We start from the raw sequence: 25511 nt of genomic DNA on the forward strand, positions 1-25511 counted from the left end.
GTAAGTCAACATTCTTCATGAAGTTGTTTTTGAACTTTGAAGAATGCTATCAGGCAACTATAGTGAGTTGTATATTTGCCATCAAACTAAAAGGCAATATAGCGAACTTTTTTTTTTAGGCGCGAGTTTATTAGGTTAGAGAGAAAATAGGTGAGAGTTAACTAGAGTTATCCAAAAAAAACCAAGTTAATAAAAATTGTAGTATGGGACACGTGTATAGTGTAGAAGCGCTGTGGACGGTTTTGCGTCCTAAGCGCTATGGAACGAAGTTTTTCTCATCTGCAAGGGCTGCTGACGTGGTGTACTGTGTACTATTTAATATTTATTGTTAGCTGTTTGGCGTGGTAGAGTTTGTTGGTGGGGATAGAAAACTGCTTAAAATGGGACCCTCCATGGCGCTAAAAAAGTAGGAGAAAATACTGAACCAGATTCAATATCTTTTTTATTAACAGGAAAAAATTAAAAAATTCACGAGAAAGGTGGGTGATAGTGTGGTGTGTCATTAAAGGCTGAAACAGTAGAAAGCTTGTCTTCTGATAAAAGTGTGTTGGTCAGTTGGTGGATGGTGCCAAGATAAGAAATTTCTATTATAAGAAAAATATTGAAACTTTACTTTAATGATCTGCAAAAAACCATGAAAATAACAACCAGTCTTCACGGTATGAGTTGGCCTCTGAACCAGTACATCACCATCATTCAGCTAGCTGTCTCTTATTCTCTCTATTTTCACCAATTTCGAAAATTAAATAAAATAATAATAAATCATTCTCTCTCTTATACCAATTTCCCTAAACCCAGGTGCTTAAAGTACTAAAATGGACCACTGCATTTGATTTGCTTCATGATTAGAGTAATCTAGCTATGTCTCAACGAGGTTTAAATTTTATGCACACTAAATTTGCCTACAATTGTTTTTTCATTAAATTCACTAGCTTCCTGGCACATGGCTACGTGTGCGATCAGCTGGGCAGAACAAAAAGTTAAAATTCAGTCAGTAGCAATATCGTAATTGGTTACAAAATTGAAGGCAATGTGCTAAATCGAGAGAGAAACGTCTGAATTTCACTGTAGAAATTGACATTTTTACCCCTCCCTCACCTGTGTTATTACATAATACCTTTCTGACCATAATTGTAATAATTGAACCCATATAGGGGTATAACTGGAAAAAGTCACTGTTCACCGAACCTTTCTCTTTATAGTAGTTAGATGATAATCATGACATTGATTCCTAGTATTTATGTGGTACCCCATACCCGTGATTATATAACAGGTCCCCACTCCCCAATCCTCAGTCCCCACTATCAAAAAGATTTCTAGTAGTTATGATTTCATGCAAGGTGGACCTAGCATTTCAACTCTCTCGAGGCTAAACAACGATAATAACTAGAGTCTTAAACAAAAAAATAAAAATAACAAACACATTCCAAAGAAACAACTGAAACACCAAAATTCATAATTAGCCAAATATATATACTAATTCATCTAAATATCTAATCAAGTTCGACTACAAATCTATTTAAAAAGAAAAACTTAAATGGTATTTTACGGGTCTTGCGGGGGTCAAAATCATTTATTACCAAATACAGATCAATATCATTAGCAAAATCTCTTTCAATGTACCAAAGAACTAGTAACCCCGGGTCACGTACCAAAGAACTAGTAACACCGGTTTGACTAGATTCAATCCCTTGAGAGTTGAGACAAACTTGTTCAATAGGTTCAATCCCCTGAGAGTTTGAACGAACTTGTTCAATGGGTTAAACTCTTTGGAACTTTGAATGACCTTGATCATCATTTTCAATAGTACTAGCAACATTGGATGTGTCGAGCATTTCTTTTGGTTTTAAAAAATAATCTATCTTTCGCACTCCCTTCGACATTGAACGTTTGAAAAAAAAAAAAAAAAAAAAAAAAAAAAAAAAAAAAAAAAAACACATTTATCTATAACTGTCTTATGAGAAAGCCTAAATGAAAACTATACGCATAGAGAGGAAGGTGGTACAAAAAATTAAAAGACTGAAACGCAGCACACATGGATTACTGAAAGCCTCAATTGTTATCATCACTATCCATATATGTTAAACTAAATGAAAATGATAACTATTAATTAAAATATAAATTGTTAATTTTAATTCCCATCATGGTCAGGACCAAAAGAAATGCCCCCATGAAACCTTACAAATTACTCCTTAAGAAAACATGGTTTCAATACACTTGCACAAAAAGATCCTACCCATGGGAGAGGCAGAAATAGTTTTGCAATTCATGAAATATCTTATTCACCCAATTCTAATTCAAACAACCATAACAAGATTATACTATAATCAGACCAACTCATGTAACTAAAATCTATAAAAAAACAACAACTAAACCAATGTAACAAATGAACAACAAATCTAATTACCTGCCAATCTTGACAGAAAAATCACCACGAATAGTTCCAGGAACAGACTTAGAAGGGTTAGTTGCTCGTTGCTCCAATAATCTTTCGACCAGTAACAACAACATTCAAAATACCAACGATATATATTGTAATAATAATAATAATAATAAACGGAACATACCTTTGAACGAGTCAGTGTGTAAAAGCTTGAGCTTTATAATCAATATATGAGAATTATAGATCTAAATAGCATAATAAAAGAATCAAGAGAGAGAGAGAGAGAGACGGGGGGGGGGGTCTTTTAAGTCTAGAGCGATGCATACTACTCTCTTTTTATAACGAAACGGACCTGGGCTGAAGCCTAGTGTAGCTCTCTCCTGGGTCCGCACCTGATTTCATGTGATGGGCATATTTGGTGGAGTGCACATAGACCCTATATTGATATTTAGATTCTATTTAGTTTTTTCAAAAATCGATATATCCGGCACAATTTCAAGATTGTATTAAAAATCACTAGCAACAATAAACACATATTTACCTTTTATTTCGTTTTTGTTTTGTGTATTTTTTGAGAAGTCAGCGTACAATAATTTTACGACTCATAATTTTATTGATGCATCAACTCCATGTGTTACGTACGTTGAAGAAAGGTATTCATCAGTACATTGGCAACTGAAAAATCGCTTTAATTTGGTCTATTCAGTAAGGTCTAATCGGCAATATTTGTCTGTTCTAGATTTATTTTTGATTATTGATTTTTGATTTTCGAGATGAAAATCTATTCCAGAATATGTTTGTGTGTGATCTAAATTAAAGTACACCAAACTTTTTCGTGCTAGATTATTGTTTATGATTCTGAATAGAATATTGAAATTTCGCTTGATATTTTGGTTTTTCAAATTTTTTTAAAAAAACACTATAGAGTCAAAATATTGATGATTCTGAAATTAGTCAAAATTTCAAATGTGACTTGAGTTGAAATATTATGAATTCCGATTTTTAGATTTGTCAAAATTCCCAAATCACAAACTTGAGCTGGATGTTGCTATGAAAAGTGAAAACCTCGTATTCAAATGTTGTCAGTCCTTGTAATCTTTTGTCAGAAGTGATTTTGGATTAACTCACAATGCATTTTGGATTACTCACAAATAAGAGGTTGTCTTGTCCATGACATAAAAAACATTTGTTGAAAGTGACAAGTGGAGTGTGCGAACTGTGTCATTATTATTGACTAATGTGCTTGGACAGAAGATAGTAAAGTTTCAGCATTATTGTCAACTTCTTCCTATAATAGAAATTTCTTATCTTGCCTACCAATCCACCATCCATCAAGGGGCATCAACACACAAACTCATCACATGCCTATCTATTTTACTTGTGTATATCTCTATTAGTATAGTATACCATAATTAATATGGACCTTTAAATTAGACCAATCTTTTTTCTACCATGAAATGCCCTTAATAAAATATTAAAATCAATTATTCAATGCCTTTGAGAAGGACTACTTAGTCATTTTATAATTTACTACCATCTATACCCTCAAGATTATATAGTAATTTAAGAACGTATGTGTAAATTCAGGTCGGAAATCAACTATACGCCCCTATTCAATTGTTCGCCACTTACCCATCATTGATTGCCCAAATAATTACCTTTTATGAAATTAAATTCAACAAACCAACCGTCTTCCACTTTACGGCTCCTCTTTTTCAAATAGAAAATATAATAATATCAGCCATCATTCTCTCTCTTCATTGTTCGCAACTTAGCATTCACATTAATCATTATCTCTCTTCATTGTTCACGACTTATGTAAGACCCCTATTTTATATTTACATTATCTGCGTACCAATATTTAATATTTTCTGTATTTGACTGTATTTTCTGGTCAACGTGCTAGCATGTGGAATACCAAATAGTTAAGGAGGGAATACTAAATAGAAATTTTGAATAATGATAAGATAGGAAACTAGCATTTTGAATTTTGAATGGGGGTAATTTATCTTTAATTTTTGGTAAGCTTTTAAATAAAAAGGAAACAAGTTATTAACTTAAGGAACATAATATATATGATACTGTTAATAGAAATAATGTTTCCATAGTTAGGATATAAGAATACTTAGTAATTTGGAAGTTAAGGAGAATATAGGGTGTCTCCGGAGAAACTTGTTTTTCTGGAAAAACCACAGACAACACACACAAACTTAAAACGGAGAAGAACGCGGATTTTTGCGAGCTAGCTGGGATTGGTTCTCTCTTCTTTCTTCGATATTTTTCTGTTGTCGATAACACGAGGTGAGTAGTTTATTTTTGGTTTTTCCCGTTTATGGACACAGTGAACTGTACGTCCAATATAAAAAAAAACTGTTCTGTTCATATTTCGTTTTCATATTTGGTTTCTGCTCTGTTTTCTCTTCAAAGAGTATCCTTTATATGAATGTTTAAAACCTTAGTAGATTGGTATTACTGTCAACACCATTAGGTGGTGGGGAAGGGAGGGCTGAGCCCCTAACCTCCTCGTCAAAAATGCCATTTTCGCCATTACCGAAGCATCTTGACAATTTTTGTTTGTGAATTTATTGGTGCGGGTTTGAGCTGTTTTTGGTAGGAGGGTTGTTGGTTTGAGGTATGGTGGTGGTAGAGAGTTTGTGGGGGTTCGAAAACTCCCAAGAACGATGATGGTGGTCGGATCTAACAAATTTTGAAGTGTTTTCTAACTGAAAATCGGGGGTGCTTGGTGAAGCAAAGTGGTGGGGTTTTTCACCCACACCATTTTCGCTTAGATAGATTTGGGTGGTGTGTGAAGGTTTTTTTTGGGGTGGCTGGAAGGAGCGGCTGTTGCTGCGGAAGGGATGACCGAGTGAGCGATCCAGTGCTCCAGGTCGCTGTGTAGTTTTTGGACTTAGGACTAATTAGTTGGGCCGGACCCTATTAGTTCTGGTTGGGCCGGTTTGCAAGGTTTATGTGGGCTGGTCCTAAAATTTGAATTGGGTTGCATGGGATCTAGTTAGAATTGAGATTTCTAGTTGGGCCAGATCAGTTATGGACCGGGTTAACCCGGGTCAGTTTAGCCCAGTCGCCTAGGACCAGGGTTTGAACTTTTTAAATATGGATTTGGGTGAGGACCGGGTGGAATGACCACCGGTTAGGACCGTTATTGGTTGGGTTATTTGTTTGACCGTTGATTTGTTGACCCGTTGACTTTTTCCAAAAATGTTATAGATTGAATTTATGGACCAATCCGATGATAGGATGTGGGTGATACTTGTATAAACTTGTTAGTCAGTATCTAATATAGATTTGACGTTGATCTTGTGTTAATATTGACACGTGAAAATAGAGAAATTTTAAGATGCATAGATATATACCTTGGAATAAATTACGAAACGAAAATCCTAGAACCCGACTACCACAACTCATGTGATTTGCCTTGTGTGGCGATATGATATGATTGACCCATGTGTTGGGTGTATATATAAGATGTGATTGACCCATGTGTTAGGCAATCGTGCGTGGCGAATAGTGGCTTGATTATTCCGTTTAAAAAAATAGAACGATGATGCGCATAATATTTTATGCCGAATAGTGGCGATTACTTTACATAATTGCTTCCGTGTGAGGATTTACGGTGTGCGGCATCCCGCTTCGGTGGTGGTTACGCACGGAGTGGTTCATTATGTGGGGAGGCATGTGGATGTACATGTTCGGGCGTTGGGTAGCGATTGTGGTAGCCGGGAAACTAGGTAAAACATAGAGACGACGATTATTAGGGACACTTGATAAATGTTACGGATATGTTACTATTCCCTTTGGTGTGGTTAGCAAGTTAAGTTTCAATTTATAATATGATTATCACAAATTGCTTTTTTGGAGAGTGGGTTAAACTAATTATTCTTGCAGAGGACCCACTCGTGATAGAGCATGCATAACGGTAAGTATTAGGATGCTATAAGTTATTTACTCATAGTTAGAAGCTAAGGTGCCTTTATGAAGGAACTAACTACCTTAAGCTAATACTCGATGGAGGAACTACCGCCATGTAGAGAATGAAATTTTATGTATATCTTTATGGTTTTAAGGCTACTCATACCAACATTATTTATAATGTTGACCCGATTTGCATGTTTGCTAATCGGGTGTGTTCTTATATGAACATAGTCGATCACCGACCGGGGTTAGGCTGATGTTCGAGAAGGTGGCGGGCTGTTCGTGATTGATGTTAGCATTTATTTTCAATAAGATGTTGTTTCATTTTTCCTCAGAGATGTAGTGGAAATTTGTTGGGGATATATGTTTAATTTATTTTTCCGTATTATTATTAAGTGAAGAAGTTTGTAACTTAATTCTGATCACAAGTATTCATAATGATGAGTGGATTGTTTTGAGTATTTTACTATATTTGTTTTCCGCATGTGTTATTATTCATTAAGGGTTATGATATAGATTGGGTTTTGAGGTTGGTCTCACATCTCGGATATCGAGGAGTCGGATATCATTTATATTATCTGATTTATCGAAATTCGGGGTGTGACAGTTTGGTATCAGAGCATTTGGTTAGCTTAGATTGGGAATGTCTAAGTGATCCTCGGATGTGGATTATAGGTTATAGTGTTAAGTGTTTTGGGGTTTCTGTGAGTATTAATAGGAGTTTTGTTTGAACTGTAGATCATGGTTGAGACACGAGCTAGCAATGGTGCTGAACCTGTAGGGAACGCTCCTGTCCAGATGACAGGGGGACAGTTGACTCGGCTCCTGCAGGCCGTGCAGACTAATCCAGGGAATCATAATGATCCGTTTGCTAAGCGTAATAAGGACTTTGCCAACCTGGGTGGTAAGAGGTTCGCTGGAACCCTTGGCCCTCTTGTAGCCGAAGCTTGGCTTAAAGCTTGCGAGATGATTTTCAAGCGCATGGATCTGACAGAGGTTCAGAAGCAGGAGTTGGCTGCCCATCAGTTGGATGATGCAGCACAGTTCTGGTGGATGTCTATTCTTCCACATGTTGATGCTGATACGATGTCTTGGACTGAGTTCCAGGAGAAGTTCGAGGCTAGGTTTATTCCCCAGCTGTGAGGGAACGTAAGGCGTAAGAGTTTCAGCCAGCTCAAGCGCATTGTGGTCGACGACAGTTGAACAAAGATGTTACCCGATTCAATGAGTTGTCAAGGTTTGCTACTTATTTGGTGGATACCCCCGAAGAAGAATAGAAAGTTTATCAAGGGATCGAACCCTTACTTGTCGAGGTCATTACTTCCTTTTCGGCAAGGACACTTTTGGATGAGTTTTGGATCTTGCTTTGATGTATGAGGAGCGTAACAAGGAGTTTCGCGGAAACGGGACAAGGGTAAGGGAGGAGCTAGTGATTCCAGACATTCTGGACCACATCGTGGTCATGGTGGGGACCGGTACAGACCCGGGCCGTATGGTCAGGGAAACAGGGGACCTCAACAGATCCAGCCGAGACCCCAGCAGGGAAATGGTTTCGAGGCGTGGAAATCAAGATCGTAATCGCCCAGCGGAATCAATATCATAATCGACCGGGAAATGGCAATCAGAGACAAGGTTACCACGGTCAACCACAGCAGAATGGACAGTTTAGGCCCCAGATGGCAGCTCTTCCGGGTCCGAGAATTTTCACCCCAATTCCAGGCAGATGCTATAAATGTGGACGACAGGGACACCGGGCTATTACCTGCCCACACGAGTTTAGGGCAGAGCAAGGACGACAAGGACAGGCACCACCAGCTCGTGCCTTCGCAGCTGTTGCAGGACAGGGAAATGTAGCAGGTACTTTTGCTACATCTCATAACAGTCTTAGAGTTCTATTTGACACCGGTGCATCTCATTCTTTCATTTCTCGTCAGCTTGTTGAAAAAGAAAATGTTAAAACCACCCCCTCCCCTAAACCTTTTACGTGTTGAAACACCATTAGGAGGTTCAGTGACTTTGTATGATTACCGTAAGGGCTTTGAGATCTCTTTTATGGGTCGCGGAGTTCATAGTAGACACGGTAGTTTTTGGGTTTGAAGGTTTTCACTTCATATTAGGAATGGATTGGTTAAGTAAGAACTATGCTACTTTAGATTGTCTTTGCGAGGTCCATTTCTTTTTTAGTAGCCGGGATTACCATTTGCCACTTATGAGTGTGGTACTCGGGAGATTCGGTGATGTCTAGTTTCACGTATTTCGTGGAAATACGGAAAAGGACATTAGTCGCGGTGGAAGTAGTCTTGCGATTATACCGACGTTTTCAGGGAGATCCCCCGGACCGCTTAAGCGAGAGGTAGAGTTTCGGATAGACTTGCTACCAGGGACAGCTCCAATTTCCAAGTCAGCGTACAGACTGGCGCCAAAGCAGCTGGATGAGATGAAAGTTCAACTTGAGGAGTTGTTGCAGAAAGGGTAAGCCTTGTTGTTTGTGTTTGACTTTTGTTGTGGTGTGCTGTGTGCTTATTATTTATTATTATGTGTTGATATAAGTATAAACCTTTTAAGGTGTGTATGAACTAGGTTTTATCGTCCGAAAGTAACTTCGCCGTGGGCTGCACCAGCTATTTTCGCGGTCCAAGAAGGATGGTACCTTGAGGATGTGCATTGACTATGGGAATTTGAACAAGGCGACGATCAAGAACAAGTACCCATGCCCGGGATAGATGACCTCCTAGATCAACTAAAAGGGGCATTGATATTCTCGCAGTTTGACTTGAGGACTGGGTACTATCAGATGAGTGTGGAAGAGCAGAGTATTTCTCTCACAGCTTTTCGTACTCGCTATGGGTTGTATGAGTTTCCAGTTATGCCATTTGGACTGACTAATGCACCTGCATTCTTTATGGACTTGATGAATCGGGTGTTCCATCCGTATTTGGACCGGTTCGTTATTATTTTCATTGACGACATTCTCGTGTACTCCAAGAGTGTTGAGGAGCACAAGGAGCATCTGCGGTTAGTGTTACAGATTCTTAGGGAGCAGCAGTTATATGCAAAGTTCAGCAAGTGCCATTTTTGGGTGGCTGAAGTCAGATTTCTGGGGCATGTGATATCGAGTAAGGGGATAGCAAAGAGACCCAGAAGGTTGTAGCTTGATTAAAGAGTGGAAGCAACCTACAAATGCCTTTGAAGTGAGGAGTTTCTTAGGATTGGCGGGTATTATAGGAGGTTCATAGAGAAGTTTTCTCTTATTCCGCACCGATGACACACAGTTGACTTCGGAAGAAATTAAGTTCTTATGGAATGATGATTGTGAACGAAAGCATTCCAAGAGTTGAAACAAAGATTGACTACAGCGCCGATCTTAGTTATTCCTATTAGAGGTGGGAAGTTGGTGGTTTTTACTGATGCTAGCGGTACGGGTTTGGGATGTGTTTTGATGCAGGACCAGAAGGTGGTTTCTTACGCATCTAGACAATTGAAACTCCATGAGAGGCGATACCCCACGATGATTTGGAGTCGGGCGGCAAGTGGTATTTGCTTTGAAGGTATGGCGACACTACCTATATGGGGAGAGGTTTGAGTTGTACACGGATCACAAAAGCTTGAAGTATTTGTACTCACAGAAGGAGTTGAACATGAGACAACAGAGGTGGATGGAGTACATTAGCAGTTATGACTTTGAGATTCTTTATCATCCTGGTAAGGGAAATGTGGTAGCTGATGCTTTGAGTAGGCAACACAGTGTGATGACTTCACTTATGGTGCAAGAGTGGAAGTCCCTAGAGATTTTAGCTTCAGTAGATTTGCATGTTGAGTCGGGGACGGCTAGAGCTTTTGTTGGTAGTTTGACTGTCCAGCCTTCCTTAGTGAGTAAGGTTTTGAACCTACAGATGTGTGATCTTTCTTTGGTACGGCGTTTGGGTGACTTAGTGGTGGATCTTCTGGATGATTGCCCTACAGATTGGTCAGTGGATTCTGATGGTGCTTTGAGAGTCCGGAATAGACTTTGTGTTCCGAATAATGTTGAGTTGAAGAGAGAGATATTGAATGAGGCTCATAGGTCTCGGTTCACTATCCATCCCGGCAATGAAGATGTATCATGACTTGAAGAGGACTTTGGTGGGTGGGAAGGTATGAAGAGAGATGTGGGAGAGTATGTGTCTCGTTGTTTCACATGTCGGCCAGTGAAGCGCAGAGCATCAAAGGCCTTCAGGTTTGTTGCAACCTTTGGAGATTCCCACGTGGAAATGGGAACAAATCTCAATGGACTTCGTGGATGGATTACCTAAGTCCCGCAGGAAATGAGTCTATCCGGGTTATTGTGGATCGATTGACGAAATCTGCTCACTTTATTCCAATTGGGAGTGCAAAAACACCGATAGTTTGGCGGTGAAGTACATTCGAGAGGTGGTGAGACTCCATGGCATGCACTGTTTCCATTGTCTCTCGATAGAGATCCCCTTTTGCATCGAGTTTTGGGGAGCTTCGGCGTGCTATGGGCACGGCTAAACTTGAGCTGACGATATCACCCTCGCACGGACGGACAAACAGAGCGGGTGAATCGAGATATTGGAGGACATGTTGGGGCATGTGTCCTTGATTTTGAGGCGGTTGGGAGGAACATATTCCTTTGGTTGAGTTTGCGTGATAATAATAGTTTTCACTCTAGTATTGGCATGGCACCATTCGAGGCCCTTTTTGGGAGGCCCTCAGATCACCCGGCGTGTTGGGCGAGGTGGGTGATGGTGTCTTACTTGGTCCCGGACATTGTTAGGGAGACCGCAGAGAATGTTAGGGTGATAACGAGAACGGATTAAGGCATTTCGAGTAAATGAAGAAGAGCTACGCTGATCGGAAGAGGAAGGGAGTTGAGTTTGAAGTTGGGGATTTTGCATTTTTGAAGGTGTCCCCTATGCGTGGTGTGATGAGGTTTGGGAAAAAGGGCAAGTTGAGCCCTAGATTTATTGGACCGTTTGAGATTGTTGCTCGTGTTGGCAGTGTGGCATATCAGCTCGCGTTGCCTGATACTTTATCCTCGGTGCATGATGTTTTTCATATTTCCATGCTTCGGAAGTGTGTGAAAGACCCGACACAGATTGTTGAGCCAGTCGAGATCGAGATCAATGACGATTTGACACACTCGGTGAAACCTATCACCATCGTGGACCGTGACGTGAAACAACTTCGGCGGCGACAAGTGAACTTGGTGAAGGTGCAATGGAGTGAAGATGGAAAGGATGTTACGTGGGAGTTAGAGGACAAGGTTAGAGTCGCGCATCCAGAGTTATTCGCCTAGTGTCCTCTACTGCTGAATCTCGGGACGAGATCCCTTTAAGGTGTGTATAGCTGTAAGACCCCTATTTTATATTTACATTATCTGCGTACCAATATTTAATATTTTCTGTATTTGACTGTATTTTCTGGTCAACGTGCTAGCATGTGGAATACCAAATAGTTAAGGAGGGAATACTAAATAGAAATTTTGAATAATGATAAGATAGGAAACTAGCATTTTGAATTTTGAATGGGGGTAATTTATCTTTAATTTTTGGTAAGCTTTTAAATAAAAAGGAAACAAGTTATTAACTTAAGGAACATAATATATATGATACTGTTAATAGAAATAATGTTTCCATAGTTAGGATATAAGAATACTTAGTAATTTGGAAGTTAAGGAGAATATAGGGTGTCTCCGGAGAAACTTGTTTTTCTGGAAAAACCACAGACAACACACACAAACTTAAAACGGAGAAGAACGCGGATTTTTGCGAGCTAGCTGGGATTGGTTCTCTCTTCTTTCTTCGATATTTTTCTGTTGCCGATAACACGAGGTGAGTAGTTTATTTTTGGTTTTTCCCGTTTATGGACACGTTGAATCGTATGACGCCCAATATAAAAAAACCTTCTGTTCATATTTCGTTTTTCATATTTGGTTTCGCTCACATTTTCTCTTCAAAGAGTATCCTTTATATGAATGTTTAAAACCTTAGTAGATTGGTATTACTGTCAACACCATTAGGTGGTGGGGAAGGGAGGCGCGAGCCCCTAACCTCCTCTGTCAAAAAACGCCATTTCGCCATTATTCTTGCGCATCGGAGACAGTTTTTGTTTGTGAATTTATTGGTGCGGGTTTGAGCTGTTTTTGGTAGGGAGGGTTGTTGGTTTGAGGTATGGTGGTGGTAGAGAGTTTGTGGGGGTTCGAAAACTCCCAAGAACAGTGATGGTGGTCGGATCTAACAAATTTTTGAAGTATTTTCTAACTGAAAATCGGGGGTGCTTGGTGAAGCAAAGTGGTGGGGTTTTTCACCCACACCATTTTCGCTTAGATAGATTTGGGTGGTGTGTGAAGGTTTTTTTTGGGGTGGCTGGAAGGAGCGGCTGTTGCTGCGGAAGGGATGACCGAGTGAGCGATCCAGTGCTCCAGGTCGCTGTGTAGTTTTTGGACTTAGGACTAATTAGTTGGGCGGACCCTATTAGTTCCGGGTTGGGCGGTTTGCAAGGTTTATGTGGTCGGTCCTAAAATTTGAATTGGGTTGCATGGGATCTAGTTAGAATTGAGATTTCTAGTTGGGCCGGATCGGTTATGGACCGGGTTAACCCCGGTCGGGCTTTAATGATCGCTAGGACCGAGGTGGTTTGAACTTTTTAAATATGGATTTGGGTGAGGACCGGGTGGAATGACCACCGGTTAGGACCGTTGACTGTTGGGTTGACTGTTGACCCGTTGACTGTTGACCCGTTGACTGTTGACTTTTTCCAAAAATGTTATAGATTGAATTTATGGACCAATCCGATGATAGGATGTGGGTGATACTTGTATAAACTTGTTAGTCAGTATCTAATATAGATTTGACGTTGATCTTGTGTTAATATTGACACGTGAAAATAGAGAAATTTTAAGATGCATAGATATATACCTTGGAATAAATTACGTAACGAAAATCCTAGAACCTGACTACCACAACTCATGTGATTTGCCTTGTGTGGGCGTATATGATATGATTGACCCATGTGTTGGGTGTATATATAAGATGTGATTGACCCATGTGTTGGGCAATCGTAGCCGAATAGTGGCTTGATTATTCCGTTCGCAAAATAGAACGATGATGCGCAATATTTTATGCCGAATAGTGGCAGTACTTACATAATTGCTTCCGTGTGAGGATTTACCTGGTGTGCGGCATCCCGCTCAGGGTGGTTACGCACGGAGTGGTTCATTATGTAAGGGGAGGCATGTGGATGTACATGTTCGGCGTTGGGTAGCGATTGTGGTAGCCGGGGAAACTAGGTAAAACATAGAGACGACGTATTATTAGGGACACTTGATAAATGTTACGGATATGTTACTATTCCCTTTGGTGTGGTTAGCAAGTTAAGTTTCAATTTATAATATGATTATCACAAATTGCTTTGCAGGAGAGTGGGTTAAACTAATTATTCTTGCAGAGAGGACCCACTCTGTGATAGAGCATGCATAACGGTAAGTATTAGGATGCTATAAGTTATTTACTCATAGTTAGAAGCTAAGGTGCCTTTATGAAGGAACTAACTACCTTAAGCTAAGGCGCCTCGATGGAGGAACTACCTGCCATGTAGAGAATGAAATTTTATGTATATCTTTATGGTTTTTTAAGGCTACTCATACCAACATTATTTATAATGTTGACCCGATTTGCATGTTTGCTAATCGGGTGTGTTCTTATATGAACATAGTCGATCACTGAATGAGGGGGGTTAATGATGTTCGGAGAAGGTGGCTCATCGTTTCGTGATTGATGTTAGCATTTATTTTCAATAAGATGTTGTTTCATTTTTCCTCAGAGATGTAGTGGAAATTTGTTGGGGATATATGTTTAATTTATTTTTCCGTATTATTATTAAGTGAAGAAGTTTGTAACTTAATTCTGATCACAAGTATTCATAATGATGAGTGGATTGTTTTGAGTATTTTACTATATTTGTTTTCCGCATGTGTTATTATTCATTAAGGGTTATGATATAGATTGGGTTTTGAGGTTGGTCTCACATCTCGGATATCGAGGAGTCGGATATCATTTATATTATCTGATTTATCGAAATTCGGGGTGTGACAACTTAGCATTCACATTAATTGCCCCAAATTATTACCATTTATACCGAAATTAAATATGAGGAAACCAGCCGTCTCTTTTCTTCTTTTCATTTTCTTCTTATGCGCCCATTTCTCTCTCCCAAATCTCCCATCATTTGCTCTCTCTTAGAAAAACTAAAACTAAAAGAAAAAAAAAACAAACAAACATATATCCCTGATTGTCTCTCTACTGCCGATCCTTTCACTATCGTTGAAGTAGCAAAAACTGAAGCTTATTGAAATGGCAGTTAAGATAAGATTAGCGAGGTTGGGATGTAGGAACAGACCGTTTTACAGAGTTATGACTGCTGATAGTACTTGTCGCAGAGATGGCAAACATCTTGAAGTCTTGGGTTACTACGATCCATTAACAGGTACCACTCAAATTTTATCTTTCATTTTTATTAGTATCCATTTGTTCATTTTGTAATTTAGTTCTTACCCATTGTTTCAGTTTTATTCGTGCCTATTAATGTTCTTATTTGATCAATAACTTTGTCAATACAAAAGATGTTTTGAGTTGTTGATGCTTAGCATGCTTCATTGGAGGATGTAATAGCATTTATAATTTTACTGTTGAGAAGAAATTATGTAGAGACTTCATTGTTGCAACTGACAATGCATTTTCTTATGAAATTCGACTACATACCACTTCAATCGAAATGGAGGGAATCTTTGACAACTATTTATGTGGAAGCCAACTTATTAACTCGGGTTTGTGAAACATATCGCTTGGAATTTTACAACTATGTGTATGTACCATACTACTATGAATGTGTAATAACTATTTTGGTTTATTTTGCAGCCACATTATTGCTTCGGTTGCTACTTGTGGATGAAGTAATTTGTCTTTGAAGCGAATGAGGAAACTAACTTAGGATCCTCAGTGTGTTTTGGCTGCGAATTTTGTCTTCCTGCAAGGATTTGATTTCCTCACTCTAATATAAGATTCGGAATCAGGTGAGTCTGTGAAATCTCTCAAAGGGTTGAGAAGATAACTAATACTATATAATTGATTACTGGGCCTCACGGTCTTGCTTCCGAATCTTAAGGTAACTATTATTTCTCCGCCATATTTTTTTTTATATTAACTTTGATGTGAGAGTTGAGATTTTTTGCGTGATTGTTATGTGGGATACTCCATTTTTTGTCGTTCTATCTATCAGTTGGGTGTTTTAGGGATTAATTAGATTATGTGTTTGAAGTATATTTGTTAATTTGAGTGGTTTGATTCGGAAGTTGGGTTTTCGTTTAGATATATATTTACCAGTAGAATATAGATGTAAAAATATGACTCATTAGTATTGGCTGCCTATCGTTGATTATAGAATGTATTATTGGCTCAAGGGATGCAACCAATAATGATTATACAAAGTTAAAACACTAATTTTTTATGGATAATGTAGTGATGAATGTATGCATTTATCGTGCTATTGATATTGATATTGTATCAAAGGCCAGCTCATGACGGACTTTATCGTGCTATTGATATGTTTCTCAAGGGCCACCCAGGTGTGGGCAAGAGTGAGAGGAAAAGGACCTGCAAACTGATGGGGTGCAGGCCCTCTTTTTTGGGCAGGTTAGGACAGCCACTTCTCCTGGGAGTTCTACACCTGATATTCCTGGTAACTATATGTTGTTGATTTTGTAGTTGTAGTTAGCTTGATGTTTGATGATGATCGGTAGTTAGATTGTTTAACAATGTTTTTCTTATTGGTGCATTAGTAAGATTTGATTTGAGTCGTGATGATCAATATGTTTGTTTAGAATTAGTAGTGTTTAATGGTGTGATTGTTAGTTAATAGTTTCTGTGTATGCATTGGAGTAAAATTACTTTGGTAGTATTTGATTCTTCTTATTTGATATTGGAAAATTAGGCTGCATGTAGTTTTACATTGAACACGTAGTTGTTGCGGAATTCTAATATGAAATTCCAATTGCCTGTTGAATAATTGAATTTCTTAATCAGTCTTTTATGTGTTGAGGTGTTAATTTTATTTTTCTGTTAACGCAATGTCATTTTATGTCTTGATTATGATGTTTTGTTGCAGTAGACGTGTAGGGATTCACTGGAATTTGGTGCGGGTGTAATTTGCATTGGGGAAATAATGCCAGAGTTGAGCAGTGGAGTTAGGCAAGCTAGATTAAGATCCCAAAAACTTGATGATATTCAGCCTTCTTATCAAGCAGAAAATTTAGCCCAAACCTACCTCGAACGAGGAAGAAGGGGTGGTGGTGTTGGAAGAGGAAGGGGTGGCAATGCTACAGCTGTGAGGAGAGGGCTTTTTCAAAGAACACCGCAGAAGGCCGGCTCACCTGGCAGCGAGGCGGGGAGTTAGGCTGGTTGGTCTAGATCGAACCTGAGATTCCTCGTGAAGTTCTTCCAGAAGCTGCTACAGGAGGTGAAGAAGGACCATCTTTGAATCTAGTAGAGGTAGTAGGATAAAGACCAAGTAGTGGAAGGGAGGAGTGCCGAGAAATTAGTGGGCAGTGAAGAAGACCCAACCAGTACCCCTGTTCCTAAAAAGGTATACACTTACTTTTTATCTTTTTGGTAATTGTTTTTTCTTACATGCTATTCATTATACTACCAATGAAATAAACTAATTGTTTGGGTTATGTTGATTTGGGTCTTTAGTTATTTACTATTTCAATGGCGTTGTGAACTGTGGGAGTTTTATTTGTGTTGAGCAGGAGTTGCAAGATAGAATGTTGAAGGCAAATGAATCCCCCGAAAAGTTGATTTATGTACAAAAGGAGATTGTGGATTTTCATGGGGAGATGGTTTTGTTGGAAAATTACAGTGCACTAAACTACACTGGTACTTTTTTTTGGTTTATTACTAGGTTAGAATTTGGTTTATTTATCTACAAACATAGCTTATGCATCAAAACACAAATGACCAGGTTACACTCTCATACACCTTTTTTCGTTCTCTCACTTCGGCAAAGAAGGCTAGAAGACCACAGAGGCTACTTGGTGGAAAATAAGAAAATAATCAAACTTCATATACATGTGCGGTGTAAATGACAAGTTTAATAGTCATCTAGACTTATTCAGGTGAATATGGTACTTTTTTAATTGCAAGAGCCGCTACGTTTTCTTTCATCCATATGCTTGCCGGGGGAACCGCTTTCTTGACATACTCCCATATATTGAATTAGTTTTGGGCATGGATTATTACACGGCTGAATTCAATTCGATTCGATTGTAGTAATTAATTGCATATGGAGAATGATCAAATTTGATTTTTTAGCATAATTTTTCAATCCGAAGATATGGGGATAACACAAAAAAAAAATGAAGATAAACTTGCGTGTCCGGTTGAATTAGAGGAAAGTGTATTGGTTTTGTTCATTGCTGCAAATTCAATCTCAATATTGTATTTGCAATTCCTTTAGTGCTAATTCAATAGTATATTGGTCCAACAATATATTTGAATTAAGAAATTATATTCTTATTATTTTTTCCACATCCGTTGTAAAACAAATTCTATAAGCTCATGGTATTATGTACTGGATTTCTACTGATATGGTTTAACACTTTTCTAGGGATGGTTAGCATGTAAACAACGTTTATGCGTCTTCTTTCATTGGTCTTTACTATATGTAAGTAGTTGGTAGATGGTATGGTGATGATTTATTACCTTTGTATGATGTGTTTACTATTAAGCTCCAACATGAATATCGTTATTGTGAATATGGTTCAGGTTCGAATAGATAACATCCAGGTTGCAAGGTTGTTGATATGGGAAGAATGGGTGGCTCTTCTGAGGTTGTTTGTTCATTTCCAATTATCTTATATTATTGAAGCTTTTTTTCTTTGTTACATGTACATGTACCTTCTATTACTCAATTCTTTGTTGCCTCTTCAACAGTATCAAACTTGCTTCTATGCAGTCAAAGTCGACCAGTCAAAGTTATAGTGCCGGAGACATCCAATTTGCTATTAATTGCCTGTCATTCTTTCAGGTATTTCTTGAGTTTCCAGTTTCATCTTATAAACGAGACCAGAGATGAGCAATAGATTAACACACCTGTTATATTCCCAATATTCTTCTTTTTTCATTGTAAAACTAATTTTGACATATTTTTGTTCACCACTCCTTCGAACTAGATTTATGAAGCAAGGAAAGCCATGGAAGTTTTTTTTTTTTGTGATGATTTTGGGGTAAGTCTCAATTTACTGCATTTACTTCACACTTCACAAATGATATACAATTTTTCATTTTATGAGAAAATGAATTTCAAAGTTTTAAATATTTAAAAGCCCTAGGAATTAAAAAAAGTTTTTTATAGAAGTCAACTTGAGATGCATATCACATGCATTTGTTGCTAGATTTTGGAGATGGGATAGATCACGAATGGATGTCCAAAGGCGTTTTAATGGATATCGTTGTGGTTGTTAACAAGTTGAGCAGTAAAATTGGACTTTTGTTACAATCTTGATTTGCTCTGCTCACTCATTGTATGCTTGCAAGGTAAAACCATGGTTGAGAACCACTAATATAGTTTATAGATATTGTGTATCTTACTATTTATACATATCCCAAGTATGCAATGCAGAAATTGAATTTCGCTCACAAATCCCGAATGCAGAATATAAAATATTTCAAACCATGTGCAAATCCATGTAAGAAGGAGAATTATGTATGGTTGCATTTTGATTGTATTTGTATCATAAAAACCCCTGAAAACAAGGATTTCACTCATAGAAAGCGCTGTGGTAGAGGGTTCATGCCCACCCTGTATGTTTGTTAAACTTAGTTTAACATGCAATTAGTATTGTTTTCTATATAAATTAATGAAGTTTTCTCTTTTATCTGTCAAGAATTTGACCACTTTGTCGAATCTTCAGTTAATCACTTTATCTAAAGTTTTCATATTCATTTACAAGAGTCTATGGGGACATGTATCATGGTTTCAGTTATCCATATAATGCAAATATGCATGGATCGATCACCAATTCCTACAATTGACATGATAGCCAATTATATGGACTGTACCAGTACTAATATCCATATTACCCATCACCAACCCCCCCTGGCAAGCCATACAAGCGAGCTATCCACTTCCATCATCGTTGGTATTCCAACTTTGTCAGTTGAAGTGCTTAATGGAATTATTCAATTGTCAAAGGGTTAAGATCATGGTTGCAATCAGTAATGGGTTAATGCTGCTGAAACGCCAAACTCATCTCTGAACTGGAATGGGTCGTATGGGCAGTGGATTTTGAAGTTTGGAGGCATCCCTGCTTTCGGTTACTAGGACCGAACCCCATATTCAATTTTATTTTACAGGGGTGAAGTCGCGCATATGCCTTAGTTGGATGGCCCAACTTATATTGATGGGAAACATAGAAATATAAACCTGCAACAAGTAGCATCCCCTATTTTCTATCACATGCCTACATCATTTCGGCTAGAAAAAAGCGAAATCTTCCTGCAACCAAAATTTATGGTAAGCATTGCTTATCCATCATTTCTTTTCTAACTTTAATTTGAATTAACTAGCTATGGAATTGCTCATCAAACTGCTATATTGTTTGAGGTATTTAATAAAATTGGTATGGTATTGTCGTGTTGAGTGTGCATATCTAAACAGAATGTTTCCAATCGATAGGATGTATGATCACTATGGAAGTAGTTATAGGACAAGTAGTGCTTTTCGGTCCAATGGTTATAATTCAGGTAGGAAATTAGCAATGGCTGTTAGTGGTTGTCAGTTGATAGTAAGTACAAATTCTAAAGGCCGAGAAAATGGTTTCCTTGGGTATGACAATGAGAGCATGGAAACCCAACTCCTTAAACTATGCCTCCTTTTTTTTTTTTCTGAAAAATCATGGAACATGCATATGCACTAAGTTGCTAGCGATAATCCCTGAAAAATGAACAACTTTGTAAAAATCCTATTGAGTTTGCGTGAACATTTGTGTTTTAGTGAACTGTACCCACTTTATGATAAATAGCAAAAGTTTTGTATACGTTTTTAAATGAAATGCACTAAATTTGGGTTTTGTATGTATTTGTGGTGATTGTTTTTGTTACTTTGTTGTATTTGTGGTGATCAGGTGTATGACAGAAGTTGTCAATGTAACTGGAACGTTTCAAGATATCCCATGGTTTCAAGCGAGGTTAAATGTTTGCATATGGCACATTGGTCTGTTTTGAGTTTTTGACATGTTCGCCAACTATGGTGTATGCCTTCTGGATGATATGTCATTCCCACCTATATACTATGATGGCATCAATGTCACCCCATTCTAAATGTTGGCAAGGTCTGGTAACAATTGCATAAAGTAACTGGACATCTATATATTCACTAGCTTTCATGTTAGACCATAAGACATGGATAGTAGATTACTCTTTTCCATGTTCGGCTGGTGTTGTGGGTTGATCAGATTTTGTACTCACTTTTGAGCATGATATGTAATGGAACCGTTAGGTTTCGTAATTTTCAAGAAGAAAATAACATGGTAATATTTGGAACCTAAAACCTCGGAAGAACCTTATTATCTAACTCAAAGCTTAAACGATTGTGCTATAGAGACGATACTGGATTGTGTCATGAGTTATGAAAAGAGGGATTATTGGGTGGTGCTTAGGTTGTGTCTATTTTAAATTTGTGTGTAATAGTTTTCATTAGTTGAACCTCGAGTTTGGCATGTGTGTACTATTTTGGTATCCCATCAGTTCCACATTGTATCAGCATTCCAATTTCAAAAGCTTGAAGTATAAGAGTGCTCATAATTTCACAAAAAAACATTTAGAAACCAAAATCACACTCTGCAACCAGTTTTAAATGTATCCATGTGCAGAGCACGTGCATTTTGCTAGTAAATATAAAAGGGTGAGTAGAGTAGAGTAGAGCAGTGATAAGGATGATTAAAGAGACTAGTCTCTTTTGTGCGTTAACAGTCTCCGGTTTTATTTTATTTTTCATTAATTTATGGATGTGAAACTACCATTTTACCTCTACAAAAATACAAAATAAAAAAAATAAAACATAAAAATAGCATGAGTTGTAATATTGGTGTTTGTCGAGAGAGGTAAAATTGGAAAAAAAATTAATGACGAATTTACTGTTGAAGCCCTCATTTTATTTAAAGAAGTTTTCTTTAAAGAAGTTAGATTAGACGTCTAGGGGTGTGTTTGTTAAATTTTAACTCATGGAAAGGAAAGGAAATAAAATGGGTGGTCCAATATGGAATGGAATGGAATGGAAAGGAAATAATTTTAAATGGTATATGTTTGGTAAACTGAGAAAAGGAAAGTAAAAACTGGAGAAAGGAATAATCATGTTTGTTTGCAAAAGCTATGGAAATGAATAATTGTATTGTTGGGTCATGGGTGTATTAGTAGTAAGCCCTATCTATCTATTTCCTTTCCTTTCCTTTTTACAAAAATTTCAGGGGTTAGCTAAGGACACAAAACCTTTTCCATTTATATGATTTTGTTTCCAAATGGAAAAGCCCATTTCTTTTTCATGGGTAAACAAACGCTTTAAAAACTATGGAAAAGGTGGACCACTCTTATTTTTCTTTCCTTTCCATAGTGTTTCCATAATAACAAACACACCCTAGATGATTTTTAGGTATCTTTACCCGAGTTTTTGCAAAATTCAGCTGAAACCGAAACCGATAACGACAACCCTAATCAATGGCTGCTGCAATGAGGGCTGTCCGAAGATGCTCGTTTTTCTCCGCCAAAAGTCCAGTTTTTTCGTCCACCATCCATCCTCTCATCAACAACCTCCGCCAAAAGTCAGTATTTTGCCAATTGGTCTTCAATCATGAGAATGAGATAACAACAACAACAACAACATCAGTTCTCTCTTCCATTCTCATAGCCGCCAATGTTCGTCCTTACTCTTCATCAGCAGCACCTTCTCCTCATGATTTAACTACCACTCCTAATGAAAAAAATAACATCATATTCACTGGTAACCATTACTTCAACGAGTCTGATTATGCTTGGAATCCTCTAAAGGTTAAAAATTTTGGATCTTTAATGGATGAGGCACTACAAGCTCCCTCTAAACTTGGAGATAAGAATCATTGGCTTGTTCATGTGGATTGCGAAGGTATAGACTCCTTTTCAGAGAAAGAGTTGTTTGATTTTTATGCGAAGACAATAACGTATGTTATTGGCGTTGACAGGTAATGAGGTTAATTGGGAAATATAATCCCAATTAAGCCAACCTTCTTGTAACATCTTTCATATGAATACATTGCTAACTTAGAAAAAAACAAAGGTAATAAAAATGTATTTTATTATTACGATACCCTGCTTTTATAATGATATGTTAACCAACTGTGTTTCTTCATATTTTCTCTAACAGGGCACAAGCAAAACTGAAAATTTACCTTGTTTCGTGTGAGCGACCATATGGTTATGGTGCTGAGTTCGATATGGCTACCCAAAAATGTCTGGCAGGTTAGTTTGATATCTCATGTATATATCATGTAATGTAATGGCTTCTTCATAATTAAAGCAGCTGCTTGTATATATTTTCCTCGACAGAATGCGGAGTTGAGCTTATCAGGGAAGATCGCTACCATAGTGCTCGGATCAAGGACGGCAGTGGTAAGCTTTTACTATTTTACTAAGTGCTCTCTGTACACATACATGTATGTGTAGCTGCAGGGACGGACGCCCCCATTTGTCAGTCCGTTTTTTTTTTTGTTAATTTTGTTTGTTGTATTTTACTCAAGTTCGTGTTGTTAATTTGGAACTATTATCAGTTTTGATTTTGGACTTGTTTCCTCTCTTGCAGTCCAACCAGTCGCTCGATTTACCGCGTTTAATCTGGATAGTATCATTTATAATGATCTCTACAGCTATCATTTTTTTCGGTTTGAACCTAACATTGAGTGCAAATCTGATCATTGGCTTGTTCATCTAAAGGATCCTGAATGTCTATTCTCAAATTACACTAAATGTATTCGTTATTGTGTTAGATTGTTGGCCGAAGTTGTTGGAAGGTGAGTGAGAGATACTGTTGGGCTATGTAGAACAGTATATTGTTTTAATTTACTTCATTTAGGGTTATAGTTACCCCCTCCCACACACCTCTATTTTGTTTTACATTGAACATCCATCCCCCACACACACACAAAAAAAAAATCTATAGGTCGAATTGTTAGGGTTTCTCCCCCTAAGTTAAACTAAAGAAAGTTCTCCCCTACGAGTTTTTTAGTCCGTTTATTCATTTAGCCATTAGTTTATTCCCTTTTAATCTGTTAATTGTTTTGTTTTCAAAATCTTGACATTTTTATCAGTGAAGACGAAGCAAAAGAGAAAATCTACGTTGTTTGGTGTGCGGAGCCATTTGGATTTGGTGCTGAAATTGATATGGGAACTGTAAATAAGCTTAAAGGTTAGTGTATTCTCTGTTTAGGAATGATTTATTGAATATTTTATAAGAGGAAGCGTTGTTAACGTAGATTACTTCTATACAGTATTGCAGGATGTTCTGGCACTGCTTCCGGATTATTCAGTTAGTTGTAAGTACAAGGATGAAGGTAAGGCTTCTATGTCATCGTTTATTTGTTATATTTTAGTTGTTATATTTTATTTGTTGTATTTTGAAGGAAAAAAAAAATGTGTTCCTAGTTTGAAATTTTGATGTGGTTTGCTCTTTGTTCTTTTTTATTTTGTTTGAACACTGGTTATGATGTCCTGCCTTTGGGCAGCTTGATTTGGTCAAGTCTGTTGTCCTTGTATACAATTAGAATTAGGTGCAAACGATTAGAGCAATTCTCTCAATAACAAGGGGAGGACATTCTTACTAACAGGATCCAAACTCCAACCCCCTTTTGATAAGGGACACTTCTACCAACCAACTTGTATTTAGGTCTTCAATTTAATTTTTTTTTGGTGCTATTTCGACATTATAACCTTAGAATTTGAGATCACAATTATCTTAGATGAATTGTTTGTTTGTCTCACTTCTTTATTTGCTGTTTGTTTTATTGTGTCAAATGGGTATGTTATCCGCACTATTTTTTTTTTTAAAGTTACGTCTAATTTATAAATTCATAAGCAATATTATTATTATTTTTTTATTTATGCCAAACAAAAAAATTCTTCCAAGTACACAATTTTGACTTACCGACTTTCTTAATTTTCGTTGAAGTTACTATCTCTAATGAAATTCTTGCCTATCGTTGGAACTAAAATTACTCAGTTATGTGTTTCTTCTGAGTAACACGGACCTACTTTTTAGACCTACTATTGTGACTCACTATTTGGATAACGTTGGTTTGCATTGCAATACAGACGGACACGTATCTCTATGTAAATCAATGATTATGACTTTTAACACATCAGTAGGTCCAAATAGTAGGTCAAATAAGTGTGTCGGTCTATCATTACTGGTTTCTTCTAGGATATACTAATTTTTTTGTGATATGCTAACAGTGCTTCCTGGGCAAGTTAACTTTGTTTTTTGTTATTTTATTTATTTTTTTACTTGTTTTTTGTCGATAATAGCAAATTAACTCTGTTTAATATACTTTTTATGCAGTTTTTTGCGTTGCACCTCCTAACCGTAGGAAAAATCATCCAAGAAGGGTTGGTTTTTATGATAAAGCGAAGATCTGAAAATGCGGCCGGAAAGTGCGGAACTTGTGAGTGACTGTTAAAAAGTCGGTAAAACTTTTGGGTGATGATACCAGAGGTCTGGGGGTCGAACTCCACCAACATCAAAGAGTTACTGATCTCATTTAAAACAGGCTTGCCAATCAAATAAAAAAAACTGTCAAAAAGTCACAATATATATATGGTTGTAATAATTAGTATACACTAGTCTTTTGGTACGCGCGATGCGCTGCTTCCGCAATTATTTGGTGCTCAAAGTATTGAGATTCCAATCGTATTGTTTTAAATAAATAAATAAATTTTTTTAAAGCGTATGGGCAGGTTGCATAATTGATAGTAAAGTATTGGGGCATATATGTAATTATATACATAATTTTGCGTAAAATATGGTGGATGATTTGTAATTTATGATTAAGTATAGAGGTTGTTTACGTCAGTTTATTGTTATGCCTATAAAAATTGTCTAATTATATTATGGGAGG

General features: G+C 37.5%; 2 protein-coding genes across 2 annotated transcripts; both read left to right on the forward strand.

The window, feature by feature from the left end:
• Positions 1–11150: 11150 nt before the first annotated feature.
• LOC147523043 (uncharacterized) lies at positions 11151–11615 on the forward strand. Its single transcript, XM_086569360.1, has one exon. The coding sequence runs from the start codon at positions 11151–11153 to the stop codon at positions 11613–11615; it is 465 nt and encodes a 154-aa protein (XP_086425486.1).
• A 9923-nt stretch (positions 11616–21538) lies between these two features.
• LOC147523044 (organelle RRM domain-containing protein 1, chloroplastic-like) lies at positions 21539–25343 on the forward strand. The gene is made up of 8 exons (XM_086596646.1): positions 21539–21565; positions 22011–22586; positions 22769–22863; positions 22951–23013; positions 23204–23411; positions 23709–23806; positions 23889–23951; positions 24956–25343. The coding sequence occupies exons 2-8, from the start codon at positions 22087–22089 to the stop codon at positions 25030–25032; spliced, it is 1104 nt and encodes a 367-aa protein (XP_086452772.1). The 5' UTR covers positions 21539–21565; positions 22011–22086; the 3' UTR covers positions 25033–25343.
• Positions 25344–25511: the final 168 nt, after the last annotated feature.

The sequence above is a fragment of the Coptis chinensis genome, chromosome 1 (genome assembly GCF_015680905.1).
Source record: "Coptis chinensis isolate HL-2020 chromosome 1, ASM1568090v1, whole genome shotgun sequence".
Classification (NCBI taxonomy): domain Eukaryota; kingdom Viridiplantae; phylum Streptophyta; class Magnoliopsida; order Ranunculales; family Ranunculaceae; genus Coptis; species Coptis chinensis.

Coding starts and splice junctions, on each gene's coding strand:
- LOC147523043 (XM_086569360.1), top strand. CDS start 11,151: ATGAAGAAGAGCTACGCTGATCGGAAGAGGAAGGGAGTTGAGTTTGAA.
- LOC147523044 (XM_086596646.1), top strand. CDS start 22,087: ATGGCTGCTGCAATGAGGGCTGTCCGAAGATGCTCGTTTTTCTCCGCC. Junction 23,412..23,708: donor TTGGCCGAAGTTGTTGGAAG/GTGAGTGAGAGA, acceptor CATTTTTATCAG/TGAAGACGAAGCAAAAGAGA. Junction 23,807..23,888: donor AACTGTAAATAAGCTTAAAG/GTTAGTGTATTC, acceptor ACTTCTATACAG/TATTGCAGGATGTTCTGGCA.